At 45.2% G+C, this 23,795-nt stretch overlaps 1 protein-coding gene across 7 annotated transcripts in view; it reads right to left on the minus strand.

Moving 5' to 3' along the window:
- sash1a (SAM and SH3 domain containing 1a) overlaps nt 1-23,795 on the minus strand; it is a 151,919-nt gene that overhangs the window by 25,693 nt on the left and 102,431 nt on the right. For 6 of the 7 annotated variants that reach the window (XM_068576564.1, XM_068576563.1, XM_068576567.1 and 3 more), the window contains 7 exons: nt 18,046-18,174; nt 9,369-9,419; nt 9,235-9,284; nt 4,011-4,051; nt 3,731-3,820; nt 3,518-3,630; nt 2,218-2,316 (listed from right to left, as the gene is read on the minus strand). In XM_068576564.1, the coding sequence (XP_068432665.1) occupies nt 2,218-2,316; nt 3,518-3,630; nt 3,731-3,820; nt 4,011-4,051; nt 9,235-9,284; nt 9,369-9,419; nt 18,046-18,174 (573 nt within the window). The remainder of the gene's footprint in view (nt 1-2,217; nt 2,317-3,517; nt 3,631-3,730; nt 3,821-4,010; nt 4,052-9,234; nt 9,285-9,368; nt 9,420-18,045; nt 18,175-23,795) is intronic. The other variant, XM_068576565.1, reaches the window with a different exon arrangement.

Here is a 23,795-nt window from a genome sequence, read left to right on the forward strand (position 1 = left end):
GTGCATTCGGCTCTGAGGAATGAGGGACTGTGTGGAAGTGCCGTGCCGCACAGCGAGCAGAGAAAAGGCGTGTTGTGCATGGAGAACAATCCCCGCATTTGAGCCCCTCTGACCCTGCCTTGGCCCCCACATCGATAATGGCCAGCCCTGGAATGTGGGCTCCGATCGCCGGAGGAAGACGGACCGGAGGGGCCGGGGGGGGGGGGGGGGAAGACGGCATCAAAGAAAAGGCACAGAGCAGCCAAAGATTGTGTATTGCACCCATGAACAGTTACACGAGCTGTGCATTAACATGTCTGTATATAGAGGCGCACACAGACGTGCAACACTATTTCAATTTGGGAATGATCTGGGAAAGTTCATTCTTTCGAATGAAGAGGGGGCATTGTGTGACACCAACAGAAGCAATATTTCCTGAGGTGGCCAATTTTGGAACACAGACCCCCCCCCCCCTCCGACCCCAACCCACCCCACCTCCCTTTGTGGGGGGCCTGGGGGAAGTGAAAGGTCTTTATCTTCTGTATTTTTCTCTCCCTTGTTTCCTCTCTGCCTCCAGCTGTCATGTTTATTCACAGCCTCTGGAGCGGAGTTGTGTGTTCCTCCAACAATACTCCTTTTTGTAACTCTTCCATCCTCTTCCCTTTCTGTGGAATCCCCCAAATCGATCAATCTTCTTCCCACAGGAAGTGAGCGTGAGAATTGGCAGACCGACACGATGATCAACAAATGCATGCACAAGTCACGTACCTACATCAAACAGCCAGACAGAACTTGATCTGAAGCTATCTATGGCATAATTATGGAATACTATTTTTCATATGGAAGGAAATCATCACGTAGGAGAATTTAATGGAGACCCCTTGGGAATGAAACTGTTTTGCATGATTGCTCATACATGGATTTACTGACACAGTTATGTTAAGTAGTAGTTATGTAGATCTAATTTCATTGAGTTTATGAATGCAAACCATACAATGACTGTGGCAGCTATAAATGTGTAAAAGTCAAGCACCTCTCATTGAAACATATTCATCCACTTCAAACAAATTGTCATTTGGGGAAAGCAACTCAATACAACATCCATATTAACATCTGTGTGAAGGTTACAGTCAACCTTCTATTTACTTGAACAGTAAGAACATGCAATGCACATGCATTTAGCTGCATGAAGTGAGAAAGCATCCGTGCTGTTTAGTAAGGAATTAGTGGCACATTTCAAAAAAACGATAATACACAAGTGCAGGCAATTATTCTCAGAGCATTTGGAATGGTTGTGTTTGGATAAACCCATTTCCAGTAAAGAAAAGTGTGAGACTGTGTGACTGCATGCTATTTCCATATGATGGCATACAGTACAGAACTAATGAAAAGCCGCCATGACCACTGAATCTAAATCAGAGCTGACCTACATCTAAAAAAAATAAAAAACATCAACATATGCCAACAGATAACGGAGAGAACAGCTCATTTGTTAACAGACACTAAAGCTGCATCCAACATAACCCGCCTGAGCTCCAGCTCCGCTCCACAAAGAACACTCAAAGGTTTGGAGGCCTCGCCACAGCTGACAAAAGCACAGCTAACAAGAGCAAAAGCCGGTCTGGGTTCGGGTAGATTGATAAAGACAGACCTGGCTTAAATCTCCCAAAAGACAATTTCCTTGCTGCTACATCAGCCAATTTTGACTGTGCCGAGGAGATATTTCAAATGTCCATGACAGGATCAGAATGAATATGAATATTATTATATATTGTGACTGCCAATTCATGAGCGCAGCCTCAGAAACCAGAGTTAAGCGATGGATCAAGAATCACACGGGTAACTCCCAGTGTGAAGACGCACATGACATGGTGGAGAGAATGTATTCTGGCCAATAAATGAAGACCAGAGAGAAGAGGAGGAGAAAAAAGGGAGAGGAAGGCAAGATACACGTTGAGTGAAAGTGGTTTGTGCAATGTCATACGAAAATCTCCCAAATTAAAAAAAAAATAGTTGATTTACTAAATCTGAATATACACACACACACACATTTCCTTCCTTCCATGCACACATTTTTAAATAACGACGGCCGTCCACATCCACAACGTCCTTGGCTGAAAAATTCAAACTTAAAAAGGTGAGAGTGGTTAGAGAGGTGGAGTAAAACGGGAGAGGTCAGGGTTTTTTGTGGGGGGGAGGGGGGGTCAGAGTCGGGATAAGGGGGTGGGGTGTACTTACGTTGCAGTTCGAGGACTGGTTTAGATTGGATGCGGATCCGTCAGTCCACTCTGCAGTGTCAGTACTGCTGGACTGTCTGCTGCGCTCATACTCCTTCAGCTACGTGGAGAAGAAGAGTTTAGAGAGGCAGAGGAACAGGGGCGGGGCCATCCACTCTTACCCAGCATGCTGCTGTGCATCACTCCATACGCTAACGGTTAAGAGGCGTCAATGGAGTGCATTCACAGCGCATGTGTGCAGGCAGACGGCCACGCAGACAGAAGAGAAGGACTGGGCGGGAAATAAATGGTGAGTACTGTAAGCCTCGCTTGGTGACGGTTGTGACAACGATCACCAAGCTGAAAGCCAGTAATGTTTTATGGAAAGCAGTAATCTAGTCTAAAATGTTTAGCGCCTCCTTTTATGAGCTTTTTTTAATGGTTTTTTTTTGTCATAAAGATTCAAGCCTGCTTTTCTGAGCAGACATAAATCATGCTCCATAAATAAAAAAAAGTGACTTGAAAGATAGATTTATTGTCTTAGGCATTGATCAGTGGTATACTGAACACACTAAATAAAGACTTGTTAGCGCAACGATACAAGAGGCTGATCATTGATTGGTTTAACTGGGTGTCAATCACGAGACAGGAAGCTGGGATCAAGCTACGTGTTCGCCAAAGAGAAAACTAAAGAAACGGTAAGAAGATAATTAACAATCTGCGTCGTGGAGAGCAATCCAGTGCTCGAATGCTGCTGGACGGACACGCTACCCATGAGCAAGGCATTACAGAAGGGCATTGACTGGAGAGGAGGTACAAAAAGAAGAAGGCACGTGAAAAGAAAAAATAACCAGAAATTGATTCAAAAAGAAATAGAAGGAAATTTGAAGGAAAGCCAAGTAATTATCCACCATGTCCACCGAAAGAGAGAAACCACAACGCACCAGAGCGTCCTCCCCCCAACAGATGGGGCTGTTGCGTTACTGTGACCAATAACCTCACAATGATGAACTGAACACACCCACACACACACACTCCAAAAACTCACACCCTAAAGTCCCGAGACGCCTGCACATCTGGATACACCAACAGTGTGTGTGTGTGTGTGGGGGGGTGTGTGTGGGTGTGTGTGTGAGAACAATGGTTAAAATGTAGGGCCTTGTAAATGTTAGTAAGAGTAAGTCGTTTTAGTAAGCCAGAGCTGTGATGAGAACATGGAACAGAAAGACCCACAAACTGGGTTGAGTGAGTGTGTGTGCGTGTGTGTGCGTGTGTGTGAAGGGTGAGAGGGGAGGGGCCAGAAAGTCAGTGGAGCTTCCTACCCGGGCAAGAGCTTCTTCAACGGTGATCATCTTCTCTTTCACCATCATCATGAGTTGGATTCGCTCTTCATCGCTCATGGTGATCTCACTAGCCACGAAGCCTATGTCTTCTCCTGAAGGAGGCGAAAGGGGAAAAAAGAAGGAAAAAAAAGGGTCAAATATGGATTAACACGTATTCAGTACAGCAGATCAGAAAAGTAAAGCCACACAAACCTTTAGATGTCTGTCTCATGACTGGTTTGTGCTGAGACTTGCGGAAGTTCTGCCAAAAAGATTTGTTTTTCTTCTTGTTGTCCCATTTACCTACAAGAAAGGCCGGTTCAATATTTATGTTGTAAATATATGCATGGGTTATGGGTATAGCTCATCCCTAGAATTTATGATGCGGCTAGTTTTATATTTCAATCTCACTCCAAGGATTGAAACATTTGTAGCCTAATCTTAAACATATTAAGACGGCAGAAGACAAACATAAAAATGCGTATCAATTTACCTCCAGATCCTTCTTCAGAGCTGGATTTGTGCAGGGACATTCTGTGGGTGAAAGAGTAAAGAAAGAAAGAACCAACATTAAAATAAAATAATCTTCCTTCTTCTTTCTCTCAACCCATATCACAAAGTGTCTCTGTCACTGTTTATGAGAGCACAGTCGTTTCTGATAAAGACGGCTGCAGTTCTGTCTGCTCACCACTTGGGGTCAGTGGTGGTACTTAAGTGATAGCAAAGCCAGGTCCCTGAGGCTTGAGAGGGAGGTGGTGGAGGAGAGGATGTAGACAATGACACAAAACAAGAGGGTCAGATAAAGATGGTTGTACTACAACGTGTTTAAGAAGCAGTAAAGAACGAAGAAAAGTCAACAAGATGAAGGAAAAAGACACGGGCAAGCATGTGAAGGGGGAGAGGGAAAGCAGCTACGGAATCAAGGAAGAGAGGAACAGAAGGAGAGAGGAGGAGGAGGAGGAGGAGGAGAAACCACAGGGCAGACTCAGCCTGTTTGTATTTCCACTACCCTCTGCAGGAAAGACAGTCACGAGGAAGACAGACAGCATAAAAGAAGGAGAGATGGAAAATAACAAAGTACCGAAAATAAAAAAAAGGTCAAGATGTGTCCATGAACCTTTCTAAATAACCGATACTAACCAGTAGGAAAATAACTCAGAAGCCCCTTGTGGCAAATGAACTGCACTCAGCTTCCAATCAAAAAGTCATGTCTGAGCAGCCTCACCCAATGTTCTAGCAATTTCAGCGGCATGCGAGGCTGTGGTCGACTCCCCACTTGTTCTTGAGGAGGCAAGAAACCCCATCAATGGCAATCTATTTCTATATATTTTATATTGAAAAAGTGTGTAGTAGAGAGCGGGGTCGGGGGGGGGGGGGGGGGGGTGAGCTTCAGCAGTTCATGTTCAAAGTAGCTGCTGAAAACTTCGCGGAAGACGAGACCAAGGAGAGAGAGTGAAGCTTCAGCGTGGATCGTGTCTGAGGATAACGCCCTACAGGTGTGTGTGTGTGTGTGTGTGAGAAAGATACTGACTGCCGGTGGCAGAACACTGTAAGCTTCATTCCATTAGAAGGGATTAAATCAAAAGGGGAGGGAAAGGACAGATAAGAACGACACATTTGTCCAGTTGAGGCCCCCAGAGACCTGCTTGGTAAATCTCTCTACTAAAAAGGCAAAACTCTCGGACACCATCCCACATCCACACGCCCCTTTATGGCCGCAGCCCAGTGCACACTGGCACACAGCTGCTGAGCCGTGCAGACGGACAGGTGGCTGCCAGTGAAGCAATGTGAAAGTGTGTGACAGGATCAGAACAGTTCACTTCCCACTCTAGTGGCTGCTTGTGTGTGTGTGTGTGTGCGTGTGTATACATGTTCATATGTTTGTTCATACATGGCAGCCCTCTCTTGGTGCAATGGGAACTCTTCACGTGGCTTAAAGCCCGGCTGCTATGGCAACATAATGAGATGCTAATTGAATGGAGGCCTGTATGGTTTGCCCCACTGTTCATCCCCCTCTCAGATAGGCTAGGGCCAAAGCTAATGCTAATAGAGCTCACTCAATAGGAGCGTTTCTGTGGCAGCGATGCCCCCCCCCTCCCTTCACGCTCTATAAATTAAGCTCCCGTGCAGCGCGCACACATGCATGCACATACACACATCCACGTGCTCACCAGCCTGGATGTCTTTGAAAGAGGGTGTCAGGCCAGGCATTGTGTGGCTTGGCAACTTAATTGGTTTAACTTCCAATCTTTGGCATGCCTTTCCATTTCTATTCCTGTTCTTTACATCGAGGAGGGGTCATTTAACTGCTTTTTTTTTTTATTGCATTAGCATAAGAAGCCAACTTTCCATTTTCTGCATAATATTAAGTTCAGAACTTTGGCTGAACCTTTGTAGTACAGGAGAAAGTATATTTTCATGATACCTCTATGAATGTGAGCTTATGCCATTGGAGCCATGTGGCAATGGCAAGCTTGATCAGGGGACGTGATACCGTATGTCTGACCGGATTGAGCCAGTCGAAATGATCGCGCGAGTGCCGTCTATGTTATAGCACGACACTCCACTTCTGTGTGTTACAGCTGTAGAGGCAGTGAATATGTGGTCGTTGCACGAGCATAAAACATACCACATCAACATCAGGAAACAAAAAGGATGATTCCAGCAGGCGATGGTGCGTAGGAAGCCTTGTACGAACGCAGAATGAATCACAGGTTTAGCATCCTGTGTGACGGAGCTGCTGCACAGCAAAGTTGATAAACCAGCACACGGCCAGAGTTGGACACACAGCTGTGTGAACTCGGCATAAATCACAGCAGTGCACACACATGTATGTGTGTATGGCGACTGTGTGACTCCAGGGCTGGCCACCTGGAGCAAGATGGTCTCCGGTGTTCTGAGAGAGACAATGAAAGGCAGCGACCCGATGCTACGGTGACTGTGTCCACAGGAAGAGCAGAGGGGTGGACACTTCGGGGGTCATTTAAAAAAAAAAAGGTCAGTGGTCACATCAAAAAAGGGGCAGACTGAACGTGGAAGGGAATTAGAAAAAACTGAAAAACTGTACGTTTTTGTGCTTGTGCATGCATTTCCCTGCCTCCTATCACATGTGCTTCACTCCCAGAAGCAAATAGCAGTTCCATGAGGGCTGCGACACTCAGCCACAAGTGGTGAATGCGCTGACAGGGTACTTTAGTTTTCCAACATGGTACTGTTGCTGTAAACGGATTCTTCACATGGCACGGCTTACATTTCTATCTGATTATTAGTTGCATAAGCTCCCCGGAGCACAACTGCCTCTAAACGGGCAACCTTACACAACTCGTGACCGCCGATAATCAGCATGCGACCGTGCACATGTAGGCTTTCATCAAACTCCATTTACCTCCGCTGTTAGCGTCTCTGATAAGCTCGATGACCCCTCTCTGCAACAATACCCCCCAATCAATCAACTTTCAAAACAGGAAGTTCCCAGCTTGAACCGCTCAGCCTTCTGAGAAAACTCCGTCATCGGCACTCGCATACCAGACGTGATGGGAGCAGAACCAACCAACTAAGTGGCAAGGAGACGCACAGACAGAGGAGGGGTGGCACAGCCTAAGATGAAGTCTGGGTAATCTCCTCTGCCAGTGTTGTGCCACGAGGCGGTGACGGGGTTATCCGTGTCCGAGGCTTGTCTATCACTCTGCCGGTAGACTGTGGATTACTCCACCTGCAACCTATTCACCACAATGGAAAGTGCACAATAGGCAACGTAAGAGAGAACATAGTGAGACGAGTAGATAGGAATTAATATGGGGAAAAAAGTCATATATATATATATATATCTATATATATATATATATATATATATATATATATATATATATATATATATATATATATATATATATATATATATATATATATATATATTGCTAAAGCAATGGTTGGGGGACACTTTGTCCTGGAGCATGAATATGAGATTAATTAGATTAAAGTAATAAGAAAAAGTTCTTCTTATGCAACTCTATTACCAGAAATGGAGTTTGGGGTTTTGTAGTAAGAAAAATGAATCGATGAAAGAATGGAAATCACAGAGGTGAAGGGACGGGTGAATGTGGAGTAGTTTCACTACAGATTAATTGAAGACTCCAGTTGAGAAAAGGTCTGAATCTTTATGAGAAAAGGGATGTGAGGCACCGAGGACAGAAAGAAAGCAGACTGACAGGAAGAAGTTAGGGGCTCTTTCTGGGACTCTCTCGAACAGCAAAGACACGTCATTTGAACATTTGGCATCTGGTTCCCATCATCCTCAGCATTTGTCTGTTCAACATATACAGCCATGGGAGAAGAGATCATGTCTGTGGTATGCGCTTCCTCTGCCGCACGTGGTCGTCACGTGAACATGACAATTCCACTGGGGGTCACACAGAGTTGATGCTCACAAACAAAGACCAAAGAAATAGAAATAAAAGAGGTCATTTCGGAGTCACACTAATAATTATTTAACTTCTGGCCCTGGCACACACGGCTTGAAGGTTTGACTGGGCCTCCGTCCACTAGTCTCCACTTAATCTCTCCTTTACATGTAATGGAGAGGTTTCAGTCCCCACCAATGGGCAATCTATTCTTCATTGAAATCTCCATGACTTATCTTGTTGTGAAGAACATTTAAAGATGTCCTGACCTCAGTTCTGCTTTAACAGAAATCAAACAAACCCAGTGCCTTCAGATCTGTGTGACTGTGGTGAATCAAATCCTGCTTGACACTGAAGCGTTTAGAGAACATTTTGTCGACCAACTTGGAGTGCTTTAAATGTGTATGACAGTGATCTCATGGGAACCATTTTGGTGGAAGATTTTTTTTTTTTAAAACACACAAAATACAGTGGTGTGCAAAATGAACACACACACACGCGCGCGCGCACTTTGTGCTAACCAGTGAAAAGGAACCCCACCCATTTCCATTCCCATCCTGCTCTTTCGTTCACACTCCTTGGCTGTAATCATTCGGCCATCGCCCTCTCGTCCTCCCCCATCTCCCCCTCCCCCCTTTCCCCTGCTGGACACAAAGGCAGGAAGGAAGCATGGACGGCCAGAGAACAGAGTGGCTGCTAGACTGCGCAGGTCGGCCGGAGGAAGCAGTCCGTGGTTTTCCTGTGACCGAGGGAGCTTTGGTGACCGACTACAGGTCAAATATGTGATGTCTTTAAAGGTTGAGGGTCTATTTCCTTTATACTTACTTAAAAAAAATCAGTCACCTTCATAATAATTAGGTCATATTTGACCTAATATGGATTTATAAAATCATTATAAACATGTAAATGTTTGGGAAGACACTCGTTCATGTTGACCTACATCTACAACCCAGGTCAGCCATAGCCGAATGACCGCTCTTTCACACACCGCCACGCTCAGTTGAGGTTTTCCACCTCTGCTCCCCGTGGGGAAGGTCAGAGACCTTCTGTCCAAGCTGTCATAGGAGAGATCTATGGAGATCAGATGGAAGTGTGAGCATTTCCACTTGGCTCTCCGTCTTTAGGTGCGGACATGCAGAAAGGCTAAGTGTGATCCGTGATTACGTGCACAGGCATGTATGGCGTGATGCTATCCAGACACGGGCTGACGGGCACATTGTTTTGACAGACACACATTTCAATCTAAGCGTGTTTCATTGTTCAACACGGGCTCCGGTCACATGTGAGGGATTAAAATCGGGGAGGGGCAAAACTTACTTTCGGTCTGTTTCTGGAGTGGACACCTCACTGCTGAAGCCTAAAGATTCCTGAGGACAGAAAGAGGGAGACGGGTGTCAGACTGACTTCGTAGCCAAGGATCGGGTAAAAGTGCACACAGTGTGTCTGCCTACCTGGATCTCAGAACGGAGCTGCATGGATGTGCTGCTTTGATCTTGTTTCTCCTGAAAATGAAAAAAGGCAAAAAGAGAGAAGAAAGGAGATCAAATGTCAGCGTCAAAGAATAATCCCTTATTAACATATGAATACAGAAACAGCGGATGGCATGTTGAATAATGCCCTCATGTGGGAAGGACGTTTTCTTGGTCAGGTTCATGTAGACACACCTGCATGTCAGTGAAAACAAACACCAACACGTGTGCATACACACACACACAGACACACACACACGCACGCACACCATAACAACCCACTCATTGACAGCTCAACAAGTCAAGTCTTGCTTTTGGGAAACCTGCAATACTTGTTCTGATTGTTATTGAATACCACTGGTGAATACTGCTGGGCGGTGGTGTCGCCGAGTGGAGTCTTGGGTTTCCTCGCAGAACAAGATGTCACAAAAGCACCGACGTAACTGGCAACATTGAATTCCACAGTGGATTACAATGACGTTGGAGGGCACCTCCCTCCACGCCGCTGCGTTTCCTTACATTTTTAGAATACAATATTCCATACGGGACGAAAAGAAATGGCAGCAGACGAGGGCGAACTGGCTTGTATCGACAAACGGATAACCAAAGAGTGCAAATAAACACGTTTAGCCGCTTTTTACTTTAAAACTGTTGCTAAGCTTCTCCAGCCCATAATGTCTGTTCAGGCTGTTTTCACTGCTGCACAGCGCTGCTGCTTGCATCCGTCTAAAGCAGGCGTCCTCATCATGACAAATACAGATACAGATGTGCCTCAAACCAAATGCTCCCACAGGCAGACACAAGGGCAGCACAATCCCAACAGGTCTGCAACTTCAATTTCAAACTTGCTGCACGTGAATCCTGAGAGCCAGTGAACGGCCTCGGGGGATCGGTCAAGTGCATAGCTTCATGCTTGTGTGTTCTTTTGTGCGTTTGAACTGTCACGGAAGAGATAACCTAACTCCCTGCACTCACTCGCCTGATGGCAGCACACTACTCTTGAACTGTGGAATATTAAACACCACAGGAACAGATGGGGTCAGACTTTGCTTAAGGGTGGTGACCAGATTTTCTACATGTGGAGGAGGGATTTAAAGGCCTGCATCCCTTGCCCTTGGGCCTATCCTCATGTCAACATTGTTCCTTTTTAGTGGACATTTTCTTGCTCATTGCTTCGTAACACATATGTGCCTTTAATCCTCCGGGCGCGAGCTGCAAGGGTAGCCCGCTTTTAACTGGCACAATGCTGAGATACTATAATGAGAGAACGTCAAATGAAAAATATTTGTGAAAATAATAATGCATACATGAGTCAGTCTTGATCATATTAGGCAGACTGTACATGTCATGGGAATATGTTGACAGAGGTTAGTCAACCAGCTGATTTAGTAAAAAGTGAAATAATGGACAGCTCATTGTGATGACCTCTTTGCTTTCATTTACTTTGGGCCATTTTTTGGGGAAGTGTCAAAGTTATGGCATTGCTGAAATTCATCAGATCTTAATAATAGAAAACACAACCAAAGACAAGTTCCTGTTTCTAATGAACATTTCCGCACACAATCTGCCGATCTTGTTCTTCTAGGTCTGTTGCTAAACTTGAAGAATAACACTGAATGTCCCCTGTTAAACCCCTAACTGGTTTTACGCTCTAAAAAAAAGGTACGTTGTGTTTTGTCAAGACTGAAGACGACAGTAAAACATGCCGATGGCTTCTGTCAAATCAGCTTGCGGTCAAAGTTGTAGTGAATTTCCTCATCCAGCTTGGCAGCCAAAGTGGCATTTCAATTACTTATCTGACCGGAGGATCACTATGAATGAATACAAACAAAAAGTCAAGTATGTTCGGTCAGCACAAGCAGGTTGAGGGCAGATAGCCGCCGCCACGAAGAAAAGAATGGAGCGCAGGCATAGGATATGAGTCGTTTCTGAGAAATACGTACTACTCTCTATCTCCACAGCCAGATATTAGATTGCATCAATCACAGGAGGCTGAATCTAGAACACTTCCTACACTCGGTCCGTCATGCTTCCTAATCAGAGTGACCTTTAGTTTAACCTTCTCTGACTGGGCTTTGAGCGAGGGGGATACAATCCTTCACAGGATATAGCTGAAGGACTCAAAGTGGCATGACCTCCTTTAAAAGCTCTTTAAGAGTCTGTAGCCTGCAGGTCAGAAGAGCAGGGCACCTAAAGTGCTGGGGTGGCTAAAACGCCTTAAAATTAGCCTGAAACCTCCACTTATCCCAACAGTAATCAACTGCAGGCAGACAGTCAAGATGTCTGGCTGGCTTAACTTTTGCACCACCAGTCCTTCTAGTCCCATTTGCTTTGTTTGTGTATTTGTCTGTTACAGTGATTAAGCAGACAGGGACATCGGTCCGGACGTTTCTTTGGAAAGTAGATCAAGTACTGTTGGAAAAAGCTCTAAAACAATTCCCCCGGGAGCGTGGCGAGTCCCATAAGTCAGAGAGCAGGTACCTGGCCATAAAAGCCTCATTTACCAGACGTACAGAGTTCTGTCTTATCGCATTGCCAAGCTGAGCGTTGGGGGAAATCTGGGACATATCCGAAAGATTGTTGGGTTTTTTTCTTACAGAGGAAGTGGGAGAGTTTATGTTATGCAAAGAAACAACACTTACATCCCCGAAACAAGCGCTGCCAGCTCTGTTTAAACAACTGCATGGTGCCGAATGACGTGGGTGTACTCCGAAAAACAAAACCACATAAAGAAGGAGCGTGGAGTGTGCTCACATGCACACGCAGTCGGACAATCTTTCACAAGAGGTAGCGGCGGATTCAGATCCTCTCTGATGGCTTCTCCGAACTGCAGCGATAGAAATGATACGCCAGTCTGGATAACTACAGGCGCCATGTACACACTGCATACACACCTCACACGGACAAACACAAAACATTACACAGCCAGACGCACATCCTGACATAGCCACATACATGCCACCACAGACATTAACAAACCTACACAGACACGCAAACCAAAGAGCACCCCCCCCCCCCCCCCCACACACACACACACACACACACAAGAGGCACAAAGCAGCTCTCTGTTCCTCCTGCAACTCCTCGGCTTCCCTTTACTCCTCGTCTGTGCGTGCCATCTCCGACATGGAAAGAGGCGGCGGGATGGCGAAAAGGCTGAGGAGAAGATCGGAAGAAAAAACAAACTAAGTCTACATCCCGTTTGCCTTTAACTGCAGATCTGTGAGAGGGATTTGTCGGAGAACCGAACGCCAACGAGCAGTCAGCGTAACCGACACCGATTCTGAAAGAGAATATCTAATTGATGCGGTTTTGAGAGAGAGAGGGGTATCTGCATGTGAAACTTAGATCTCACAACACACTCCCAGAGGGAGCAAGCTATCCTTTACTTGAACTCACCAGCATCAGCTTGAGATACTGCCCTACTTACCGAGAATTGACACGATGCGCGTGAATGTGCATGCGTTTCCCCCCCAAAGATTGCCACAGGCTTGTTTGTGCTCTGTGTGTGCGTGTGTGTGTGTACGTGAGGATGATGCCAACGCAATACCCTGATTGCTTAAGCATGACTGAATTGAGTTAAAATCAAAGGAAGAACGCAGGAGGGGAGCGTACGAGGAAGAACTCCGGCTAATGAGGATCACAGTGTCTGCAGACAGGGGATCTAGCGTTTCCATCATTAACCAAGAGACTACAGCTAAACACTGCTCTGCTACAGCGGCACCAGCCTCTGGTAATGAGAAGGAAAGCATAGCAATACAGATGAGCGTTAAATAGCGGCCTTTTAGCTCAAGCATGACTACAAAGCCCACCAAAGGCACGAGCTCCCACTGTGGAGTTACTGCCAACCTCAGGAGGAAAAGTAGCGGGTGGGCGGCAAAACCGGAGAGACCAGGTGGCCTTAGTGGAGGTACGCCAACTGGCATGGCTGGGCGAATCTAGGGGAGGGTGGGGGGGGGGGCGAGAATGAGGTTTAGATTGTGCGTACAGAGTGACGGGCACCAACTGGAAAACCCAGGGCAAGACCAAAAAGACGTTAGCTGCGGGACCAGTACGGCACAATGAAAACCGGATTGTTTGGAGAACACACACGCACACCTCTGACCTGCTGCACACTTAGTGACACCTCTCCTGGATCCGCGCCATCAGGCTCAAGAGAGTGAGAGTGTGCGTGCGCACACATACTCGCGGCACAGGCATGCGTGCTTCTGCAGTAAGGAGCATTCCTTCGCCAAAAGGATCATCGTTGTTTTGCCATTTCAAGACAAATACCGGAGTTATTACAAATTCCGATGACGGTCTCAAGATCCAATGGCTGAAATCATGGAAAAAAAAAAATTACAAATATACCACTTGCTTTCCGCGAGGGCTATGGCAATAATGAAGCTCGGGCCAACATCATTCGAAAGTAATCCTACAGCAACAAAAGGGCAGCTGTTGCGTTGCTGCGTTTCCAGGCAAAAGCCTGAAGGCAGAAAGGACAAATAAGCAGCAGAATCTGCGACAGTTTGTCTTTCTTCCGCGGTGTAGTTGTAACCCGACTGAACTGACCCACTTTGAGGACTGAACTTCAAACAGGCCTCATGGCGAAACAAAACAAGTCAGTGCTCGAGTCTCGACTCCCATCTGTCAAACTACTCAGCTAGAAAACCATTACAGAGCAATCCGGAGGCAACCGGATCAATCTGACACCAGCTGAGGCGTTTGTGTGTCAAAAGAGTTGAAATGATAAGGTCAACAGTGAGACCGACGTCTGAAAGGTTCTGGTCGAAGCATCGAAGGGTTTAATCTCCGAGGCTAGCTTGTTTATCCACAACTTTGTAATTACCCTCCAGGCTATTACCACAGACAGTGTTGCAATGTCTCATCATGGTTGACAGCATGGAGAAATGTGTGAAAGCGTTCGCCCCGCAACCACAAATTAAAAAATGATCCATCTTGATTTATACTTGATGTACATCATCTGTCCACTTCGTTGTGGTTTGAGAGGTATGCTAATGTACAGTTTGCACACTTCAGCTTCTGTGTCCATGTTTTGGCATGTTTTCATCAAAAGAGAGAGAGAGAGAGAGAGAGAGAGAGAGAGAGAGAGAGAGAGAGATCACTTTAAAAATCCTTTTTATCCTTTTCACGTTAACCACACGCAGGGTAAAATAAAATGATGCTTTCGGGTGGAAAATAATGATGACTAAGGAAACAATATAATAACACATCCTTAAAAGACAAAGAGCTCATCTAGAAATAGGAGCAACTTCTACAAAACTCAACTAAATATTAAATATATGTATTACGTAAACAGCGGATACAGCGGTGTGTTTATGAAAAGGGTTGATCTGAAATGTATAGCTCTCTCTGCAGTGCATGTTGATGACTTACATCAATGTTAATTATCTTCTGTTTGGGGTTTTGGTGAACTATTGCAGATATAACAAATGCAAAACAATATCAAATTCTGTGAGAGTGGCTGAACTCTTTGCTCTTTTCGATGCTCCCTCTTCCACTAATGAGCCGTGTGCGTCACCAAATCAGCATGCTAGTGGGAGCCTTGCAAACGCTCATTGTCTATAGGAGCACTGGGAAGCTGTGCACGGTAGCGCTAATCCATAGGTTGCATTCCCTGAGGGGGATGTTTATTCAACCCCTTGTGTCCCTACTACTCATAAAACTAACATGAAAATGCCGTGGAACAATCCAGCAGAAACCAAGCCGGAAGTGGTGGATAGTTATCTGTGAGAGCCTCTCTCATCAGCTCCTAATAGCATCTCACCACAGTCTCACTGTTGCGATTCAGGGGCCCTAAAGAGCTAGCAGACACATTGTGAAAGGGAAAACAAACACGCTTGTTAAAAATGTTAGTGTTGCAAGAACATTTCTTCGGAATGGAGCAAAAAACCCAAACAGAAACTAAAGTTTTCCTTATGAAATGTTTTTTTTTCAAGATAACCTACAATTGTTGGGCCCTGGGCTCAATTTGAGAAGTTTTTGGGGAACAGAAACAGTCAATAATAGGGCTTCTTCTTTCACTTCATTGTCACCATGCTCCCCACAGTCAAACTATAGACACCGGCTTTCTTTTGGGAATTTTATCAAATGCAAATTGCCTAATACGTTTTCCCCAGACAAAGTTGACGTATGTAGATACGTCATCATACTCTAACCTTAGGCTAACTTTATTTCTTTACCCAATATGCAAACAAAAAGGCAATACGGCAGAGGTTTCAAGGTAAAATTGCAAGACTATTTGTAGTAATATCTTACATATTCATGAATTCAGGCTCACTTTATCAATCTAGAAATGATAAGGTTATGATCTACCGGCGGTCACCGACACAGCCGCACAGCGCAGCCGGGTACGTGAGCAGGGAGACGGGCCTCTTGATCAGACACAATCACAACAGTATTATAACACAAATCCAAAACCACAAAAATCCCACTTCCTGGTGTCTTAGACAACTGTGTGTCAGTCGAGTGTTCAGACCAGGAGAGGACAACGCCGAGGTGACCTTTGCCCCGCACTTTGGAAGGACTGAGTAACCTCCTCGGTGGCAAAAAAGTTACTTTGGAAGAAACGAGGGATGATTAGACGTCCCGGTCGAAACACAGAGAAGAGCTGACCTATTCATTCGGAGTGGAAAAAAAGAAGAAAGACAATGAGTGTCGAGGGTGTGGAACATGATTGAGTCACCCATCATCCTGTACCCTTTACAAGTGACAAGTCTTTCTCTGAAGGGCAACTCCCTTTTCGGAGTGCAACTTGCTAAATGTCTCCCCATTACCGCGGCTATTGAACACTGTGACCTTCTTTAACCACCTGCTCCTGGTCCTCAGGGAGGCGGATGCATGACGTTTGCTTGCAGCCACGGATTTCTGGACACACTTCACAAGAAACAAGAGGTGTTTGCTACTCTCTTTACGCCTGGGCGGCCATTCTGCTGCACGTTCTCCTCCCTTCATCTTGGTCTCTCGCGCTCTGCTTTTCTTTCTCTTCATCTCGTGTGTCATACTTTTAGAATGTATTTTATGTTTTTATTTCCGTTTTAAAAAAGGTACTGCGCCGCAGTCTTTCATTCTATAAAGCTATTCAGTCCAATGGAAAGAATATGGCCTAAGAGGAAGTAGTTTTGCTCAAACGACTCTTCCCCTCGGTGTAAAACGGCTGCTCTCGACTTGAATATTCCCAAAACCTAATTTTAGAAAATGACTGCACCGAAATGCAAGGCAAAGTTCAATCCATACAGCGTAGGTTGATACTGCGCCTTTGAGAACTCTCGGTAAGGTGTTGTCTGACCTATATTCCTTCCTTTGTGTTTTGTTTTTTTCCTCCCCTTCTCCTATATTACGGTGCCAAACATTGCAGAGTAGCAGGACAGCTGCAGGCTACTCCATTCGCCACTCCTTCTCTTCACTCTCCTCATCCTCCTCCCTTCGTCTTCCTCTGTTCACATCCTCATCCTGCTCCTGTCTTGGGCTTCAGGCTCAGGGCCCAGTCAGCTCTTTTCCGCTCATCTTACACCCGGGCTGCACAATCTGCCCCGACTGCTTCCTCTTCACCTGTTTTATAACGTCAGGATTAAACCTTCTCAAACAATAAAACGCCCCGAGGTAATCCATATTAATGTAAACTCACATGAAGGCCACGTATCACATTATAGGTTAAGTGTTCCATGTAGCCACGGCTATGATTTTTTTTTTGTTATGCTTTCCAATCCCTCTCATGGAAGCTGTGCGAACAGAACGTCTACCTGCAGTCATTGAAAGGAAGAGCACAATAAATCAGCTATACATCGGAGCTGCGGAACCAAACCAAAACCACATGGCTGCCTCCGAGCAGAAGAGGCCTCCGATTGAGCTGGAAAGCCAGTAATGACAGACGATAGTACATGAGCAATGAAAATGTTGACAGGGGCTAAAATAAGAATAGCTGAGGTAACACGATAAACATGAGCAAAGTCTGCGGAATCATTATTTTGTCAGACATATTTGTGATATCCAAGTTGGAGATTTTTATCTTAAGCAGATCCATACTATAGATAGCAGCAGCTAAGTCAGAAAAGGTGGCTACATTTCGGATATATTTGTTTTAGAAATGAGAACAAATTACATTTTTTCTCAGGGTGCATACCTATTCAATCACCCTGAATAAACCACCGAGGAATTATGAAGGTAGCAAAACATTCAACACTTGTGCTTGCATTTGTGGACCTATGGCTATAGTGTGGCACGGAGCTGCGGCCTCTGAGGCAGCGCCGGCAGCATTCCTTCACACGTTGGAGTGCAGCTTGGCAACCAGAGGGGTGCCCCACTACCCTACATCCCTGTGAAGAGGACCCCCAGAACACAAATGCATTCACAAGCAGAAAAGGCATAGTGCCTTTGGGGAACGTCCTGAACCTTTGCACACATCCACGTTTGTTCCGCTGCTGTTGTTCCTTGCCAGGTTGTTGGCGAAGAGTGTGGAAATAACACTGTGTAAAGCTCTGAGACCACACAAAAAAAAGGGGGATTTTTAGGGTCATTATTAAAAGATTTGCATCATTTATCCAAAAGTATTTTGGAAGCATGAAAATGATTTGCCTGACCACTGTTTTTGCTGAAACCATGAGCAACGTAGGTATTTTTTCTTTCACTCGTGTGTGTGTGTGTGTGAGTTTGTATTTACCATGTCAACCTCTTGGGAGACTCGTCTTTTGCGGAGCTCCTCCATGCGGTCATTGACGTCACTGAAGCAGGTGTTGTAGTACTCAGAGTACTCCTGGGCAAGGTCATCTATGTTGCCCAGAGAACCATCCTGGAGAGAGGAAGAGAGGACATGGTTCAGCCGAGGAACTACGACATCCCGAGAAAAGGAGAGCTGATCATGCAATTCTGCAGTTTGCTCTTCATTAAATCGCTTCAAAACTTCACGTAAAAACAAACAACCAGTAATTGCAATGATTCACTCTTTCACGCAGCTTCTATCACTTAAATAATGTACCAGTGCTGCAACATATCCTCTCCATATAGCACAGCTTTAAAAAAAAAAAACATTGACCATGAGTGGCATGTGCGCCTACAGGCATGCATTTGGGTAAAAATGGCACGGCTTTAGGGATACAAACATAATCACTCATCAACACTTGCGAATAGATATGTATGGGTTGTCTACTAACACACTCGAAACAGAATAACATAAATATACCCCTCAATGAAAGGTCTGTTTATTTTCAGCAGTTGATTCTTATCAAGACCCATTCAGCGTCTTTGGCCAGCCGTGGTTTGATCCTGGGTTTTGTCTTTATCGAGGCTCAAATCAAAAGATGCCCTTTCCCTCCTCAGACGTTCACCCAACTACAAACCAAAACACACTCTTCCGGTTCGCTGTAGTTTAGATCAGCACAGTTCCTGTCTTTGTGTGGAAGACATGTGTTTAGGATTGAGAGAGGAAGCCGCGCTCCAAACAGTAAAGGCCTTACCTAACAAACACTCTTTGGATATCATGTTGAAGACTGGCCTCTGACTTACTTTTGGAAACATGAAGCGTAAACTGAACCATGACACAAGATCATGAGGTTCGCTGGGGTCAGTCCTTGTGTATGACTTACCACAAAACAACCAAACCATCGATGCACTTATCAAGCCAACTAATCATCCTCCATCAGACCAGAAAGAAATGTGAACAATCTATTTATTCCTTTAGTTCTTAAGAAGGGCCACCTCTTTTGCACTTACTAAAGAGAAGACCGACACTCATCTCTTGCTTTGGGGGAAAGAAAAAAAAAAAAGATGTCGGCCATTCTGGCAGAAATGGCAAGCTGTTGAATATTCATCAGTGTTGATCTAATCTGTGCCAGGCAGACAGCGAGCATTGAGTCACTGTGCAGGGTCCGAACAGTCTCTCTCAGTCTCTCTCAGTCTCTGTCTTTCTCAACCGGACTCACTATCTGGGTGCCAGGCCACAGATGAATGGATCACTGTGAGTGTGAGGGCCACAAACACACGCACGTGGGCTTCAGGCTCCTGCGAACACACATTAGCATTCACATGCATGCACGCATGCATGCAGGAGATTTCAAAACACTGGACCAAAACAAAACTACGGCAAACCCGTTACAAACAACACAACTCAGTGCAACGAGAGAGGGCACTTACTGATTGTGCACAAACCACAATATCGCGAGCAAACACACGTGTTCTGTCTCAAAAGTGCCATTCGGCCAGCTGGGATCCATCCTCCCCGTCTCATTGCTTGAGAAATTCGGTTTCTGGCCGGACATATGGTCCGAGATGACTGAGATTCCCGGTGGGAGCACTCCCTGAGCAGACACATGCTTTCCCCTGCATTCTTTCGCAACGAGTGAAAGCGCGCTCTCATTACCCAACTCCAAGATGTTTCTATCACCAGACGCATGTCACAAATGAGCTGATCCAGTCGCCACATCCTGAAGATAAAAACAAACCTCGTCCTGAGATTACAGCGGCTCTCGATCGAAAGAGAGCTTCTCCTGCTCGGTGTTAAACTGGGTCATGGCAGCAGAATTCATTAATCATACTTAAATCAAGCGTTGCCATGTTTCTAGCCCCACTCCATCAGGAACATGAAATGTAAACCACGACTGTGGACAGACAAAGCTGCATGTGATCGCCGTATTGATGTGCGTCTCTGGCTGTATGCATCCACGTGTGTGCAAACGTCCCTGTGTGTGTGTGTGTGTGTGTGTGTGTGTGTGTGTGGATAACTGAAATTCCTCCAACTCTCTAATGGCATGAGCTCATGGGGGTCCAGCACAGCTGACCCGCACCCCCGCTCCCCATCTTGTAAAGTGATATCGCTCCATTATGTGCATGTCCACCATGAGACGGCGCGTGAGAACAAGTGGAGAGAGTGAAAATACCTTTGGGGAAACCGTAGAATCTGAGGGAAAGGAATTAGGGAAGGAAAGACTCGGGATGTTTGATTTAACGTTCGTGTCAGCGGATGAGCAAGAGTTTAGTCCACATTTTAGAGAGAGTCTGTCAACGTGGGAGTGGAGGTGGAAGAGCAGGGAGGGATCTGACAGTGGTCCACACATCCAGTTTGGAAATGTGGGCGGTGGGGGTGGAGGCTGGACAAGGGATGATTTGTGGGACATTCACTCGGCAGCTGTGGGGTGAGAGGAGGATAAAACATCTGGAGTCTGGGTGGGTGAGAGGTTCTAAGGATGAGTATTAAATCCCCCTCAGCTTACCTAACCTGGAACGCATATGGATGTATCTGTGTGTTACAATATTAAGCTAATTAATAACCCTGAAAGCAAGTCTAAAAATATAACTTACACAATTAAACACACTGATGTAAACAAGAGGTTTCATGGAGGTGTTTGAAATTGAGACCAAATATAATCCAGCTGATGTAACTGCTTCTCCACCCTGGAAATGAGGGAGGCCAACTCCCAGCTTTGACTGGAACAATGACAACAATAGTCAGACAGAAAAAAACAACACCCAAGCAAAAGTTGATGCGGGAGTGTTTGTGTGTATTTACAGTAAAGAGTGTGCATGCGTCATTGACTGTTTAAGCCTACTCAATCAAGATGGCTACTCCCAAAGTGCAGCTGAATTCTTTTCAGATAAAACTGTGAACAAGCTGCTTGACGTTTCTGGACATAATTCAAAATTCAACGCGCAACAGAGAAACGGTTATGAGAAATGTAGAGACACTTTTGAGAAGTGATAACGTAAAAGCCGCAATAGCCGCAAATCACTGGTATTGCACATGAATATTTCAGCAATGTGTGTGATATGGTTGCTAGTGAGCCATAACCAAGTGAGTTACACAATATTCACTCAGGATTGTGTTGAAGGAATGGAGATGAATAGCATCCATTCCTAGAATTCCAAGATTGAACAAATAAGCAGTTAATTCCGTCATGGAAAACAAATAAAATATCCTCAGCTTTGGTTTGAAATATACTGTAATATCCTCCCTGAAGGCAGCACGGCAGCACACTTGGGAATACAAACAGCATTAAGACCCAGTAGCCCCTGCTATCTTAATCAATTAACAACGGCATTCCTGGCATTCTCCCACAGAAGTTTGCCTCCTGGGACTTCCACTAAGTCAGTATGAAGCAACCTTGGTGTAATAAAGATGCAACGTTGTGTACAGTGTTAAAACCAATACTTTGTATGTTATCAGCCAACTGGAATTGTAGTTTTCAAAGATTTGAACCATTCTTTGCCCTGTATTATAGCATTCTCAAAAATGGAAATCATTGTCCCTAGTTTTTAATGCAACAAGATGACAAACACACTGCAGTGTTCATTTCTCCTTTCACAGTACTTTGAGTCAGGTACAAGCTGTTCATTCTATTATTCTAGGCATATACACATTGCCAAGAATGAGCAGTTCCCAGCTGAAGTGACCATTGCTACAAAACCTAGCATCTGAATGGCACTCCACTAAAGCAATCTCTTGCAAAGTTATTAAAAAATTCCACAGCCAGCGTGCAAGGCACTGATAACTCAGGTCTCCTTGCATGCTCTGGAGTCACTGCCAAAGCCCGCAGCTAATACTGCAAGCAATTTATGCTCAATTCCGGTTTTTATACATTATAATGGATGTTGCAAAGTCTATCAAAGACAGTGCTTGTTTATTATAAGCAGAGTGGAAGACATGCTGAAAGGCTAAAAGCCTTTAGCCCCGGACCTAACATGTTTGTTCTGGTTCGTCCTTTGGGCTCACATTCCTGAATTGGCTGAATGGGGGTGTACATGGTGTTAACCATTGTCACAAGGCCAGCCATGGTGACTGCCCCTTCTCTCGGGGGCGAAAGAACAATGTCAAGAGTTTACAATAGAGCCACGCATCTGATGTAATGTTTCAACGTCAGGAGTATGATCGCTTTCACTTGCAACGCATGTCTCAGGACAGGTGCGGCAGGTTGAAATGGACACAGACTGTCTTGTATTGTGTTGCATCACACACATGTTTTGTGAAGGGTGAGCCAATGGACTTGCCCACATTTACCAAGAGTCATGGATACACCAGCTAAAACCCAAAGCACGCAAGACATCGCCTGTGCAGCAGTCCCCCCACAGTAATCCATCTTGTACTACACCCGGCCATCTATCCATCCAGTTACCCCAGCTCCCCAAATAGGACACATTTAACCGTGCTCATTTTTTTCCTCTACTGTTGCCCCTGTACTGCCAACCAGTCATATAACAAAAACAGAAGGAGAACAATACATCTTGTCTGGTATAAGAAAAGTGGAATAAGTAAAGACAAGTGGGTAAAAGAGGGTGCTGCTCGTTGGTCGTGTTGCATTACCAACTAAAAGGAGCTCTGAAAAATATCAGATGCACGCCAGTGGAGATTTCCACAAAACATAGAGCCAGTGGTCTGACTAAGATCTAGTGTTGGAGATGGGAGCCAACGAGGGAAGACTGTCGAGGAAGGTGAGCCCCGCCCGTTTTAGCGGGCTTCCTGAGGATATCCGTGGCTTGAGCAGAACTGTGCTCTGCCATCCCAACAGAGGAAACCTGCCAGTTCTCTGTGACCTCAATAATGACACCAGTACAGGAGGAAGGGATGGGGGGGGGGGGGCAAAGGAGGAGTCCACTGAGTGGGACTGGGCAACAATAGACACAATTAGGCTATGATAGACTGTGTTAGAACATTATTGGCAAAGATATAAAGTGGCCTAGCTCCCCACGGTTTGGCAGTAAAGGACTGCAGCATATGCTGCCACTCTGTATGAAGTGCTATGTGGAAGGAAGAACGTAGAAACCACATCTAACCATTTGTTTCGCAGACACAATCAATATCCATGTCTCGAGAGCAGTATCCAATCCTTAGGTCTTGAGATGAAGCACTGGTCAGTACATAATCAGTGTTTTCTAAATGGACAAACTCCCACCCACACTGTGTGAAACACCACAAAACGCTCTTCAAACCGAGACGGATTTCTTGCAGGCCAGTACAAGATTTCCACAAGGCTCGACAACCTTTCAAGCAAAAACCAGAATCAGAGATTTATGTCAGAGGAGCGAAAATGAAAAAAATGGTTGACTGTCAGCTGTCCAGGTTTATGGTAAAATCATCTAGACTAGGAAGGCGCACACTTGGAAGGTATTTTTAGGTGGTTAAAAATCTGCATTGTGTCTCTCCTCCACGCGTTGAAAGAAATTTAGCAGCCATTACTTAACACTGAAGGTCACCGACTCAGGAATGGAATGGTTTGTTGCAGAATAGTCTGTACAAATGCACAAAAACATTTATGCCAAAACGGAATTGTTTGTTTCCAGTCAGGCCTTTTTAATGTGGCTCATTTAACTTCCAATAAAAAAAAGTTCAGTAAAAACCCTCATGCCTTTAGAAGAGGGGTGGGACCAGAGGCAAATCCCCATTCAGACATCTGTAAATCTGACCAAACAGCTCTAGCTCCAGCG

This window comes from Clinocottus analis, unplaced genomic scaffold (genome assembly GCF_023055335.1).
Source record: "Clinocottus analis isolate CAN_PGR_092001 unplaced genomic scaffold, fCliAna1.0.p SCAF_15, whole genome shotgun sequence".
Lineage (NCBI taxonomy): Eukaryota > Metazoa > Chordata > Actinopteri > Perciformes > Cottidae > Clinocottus > Clinocottus analis.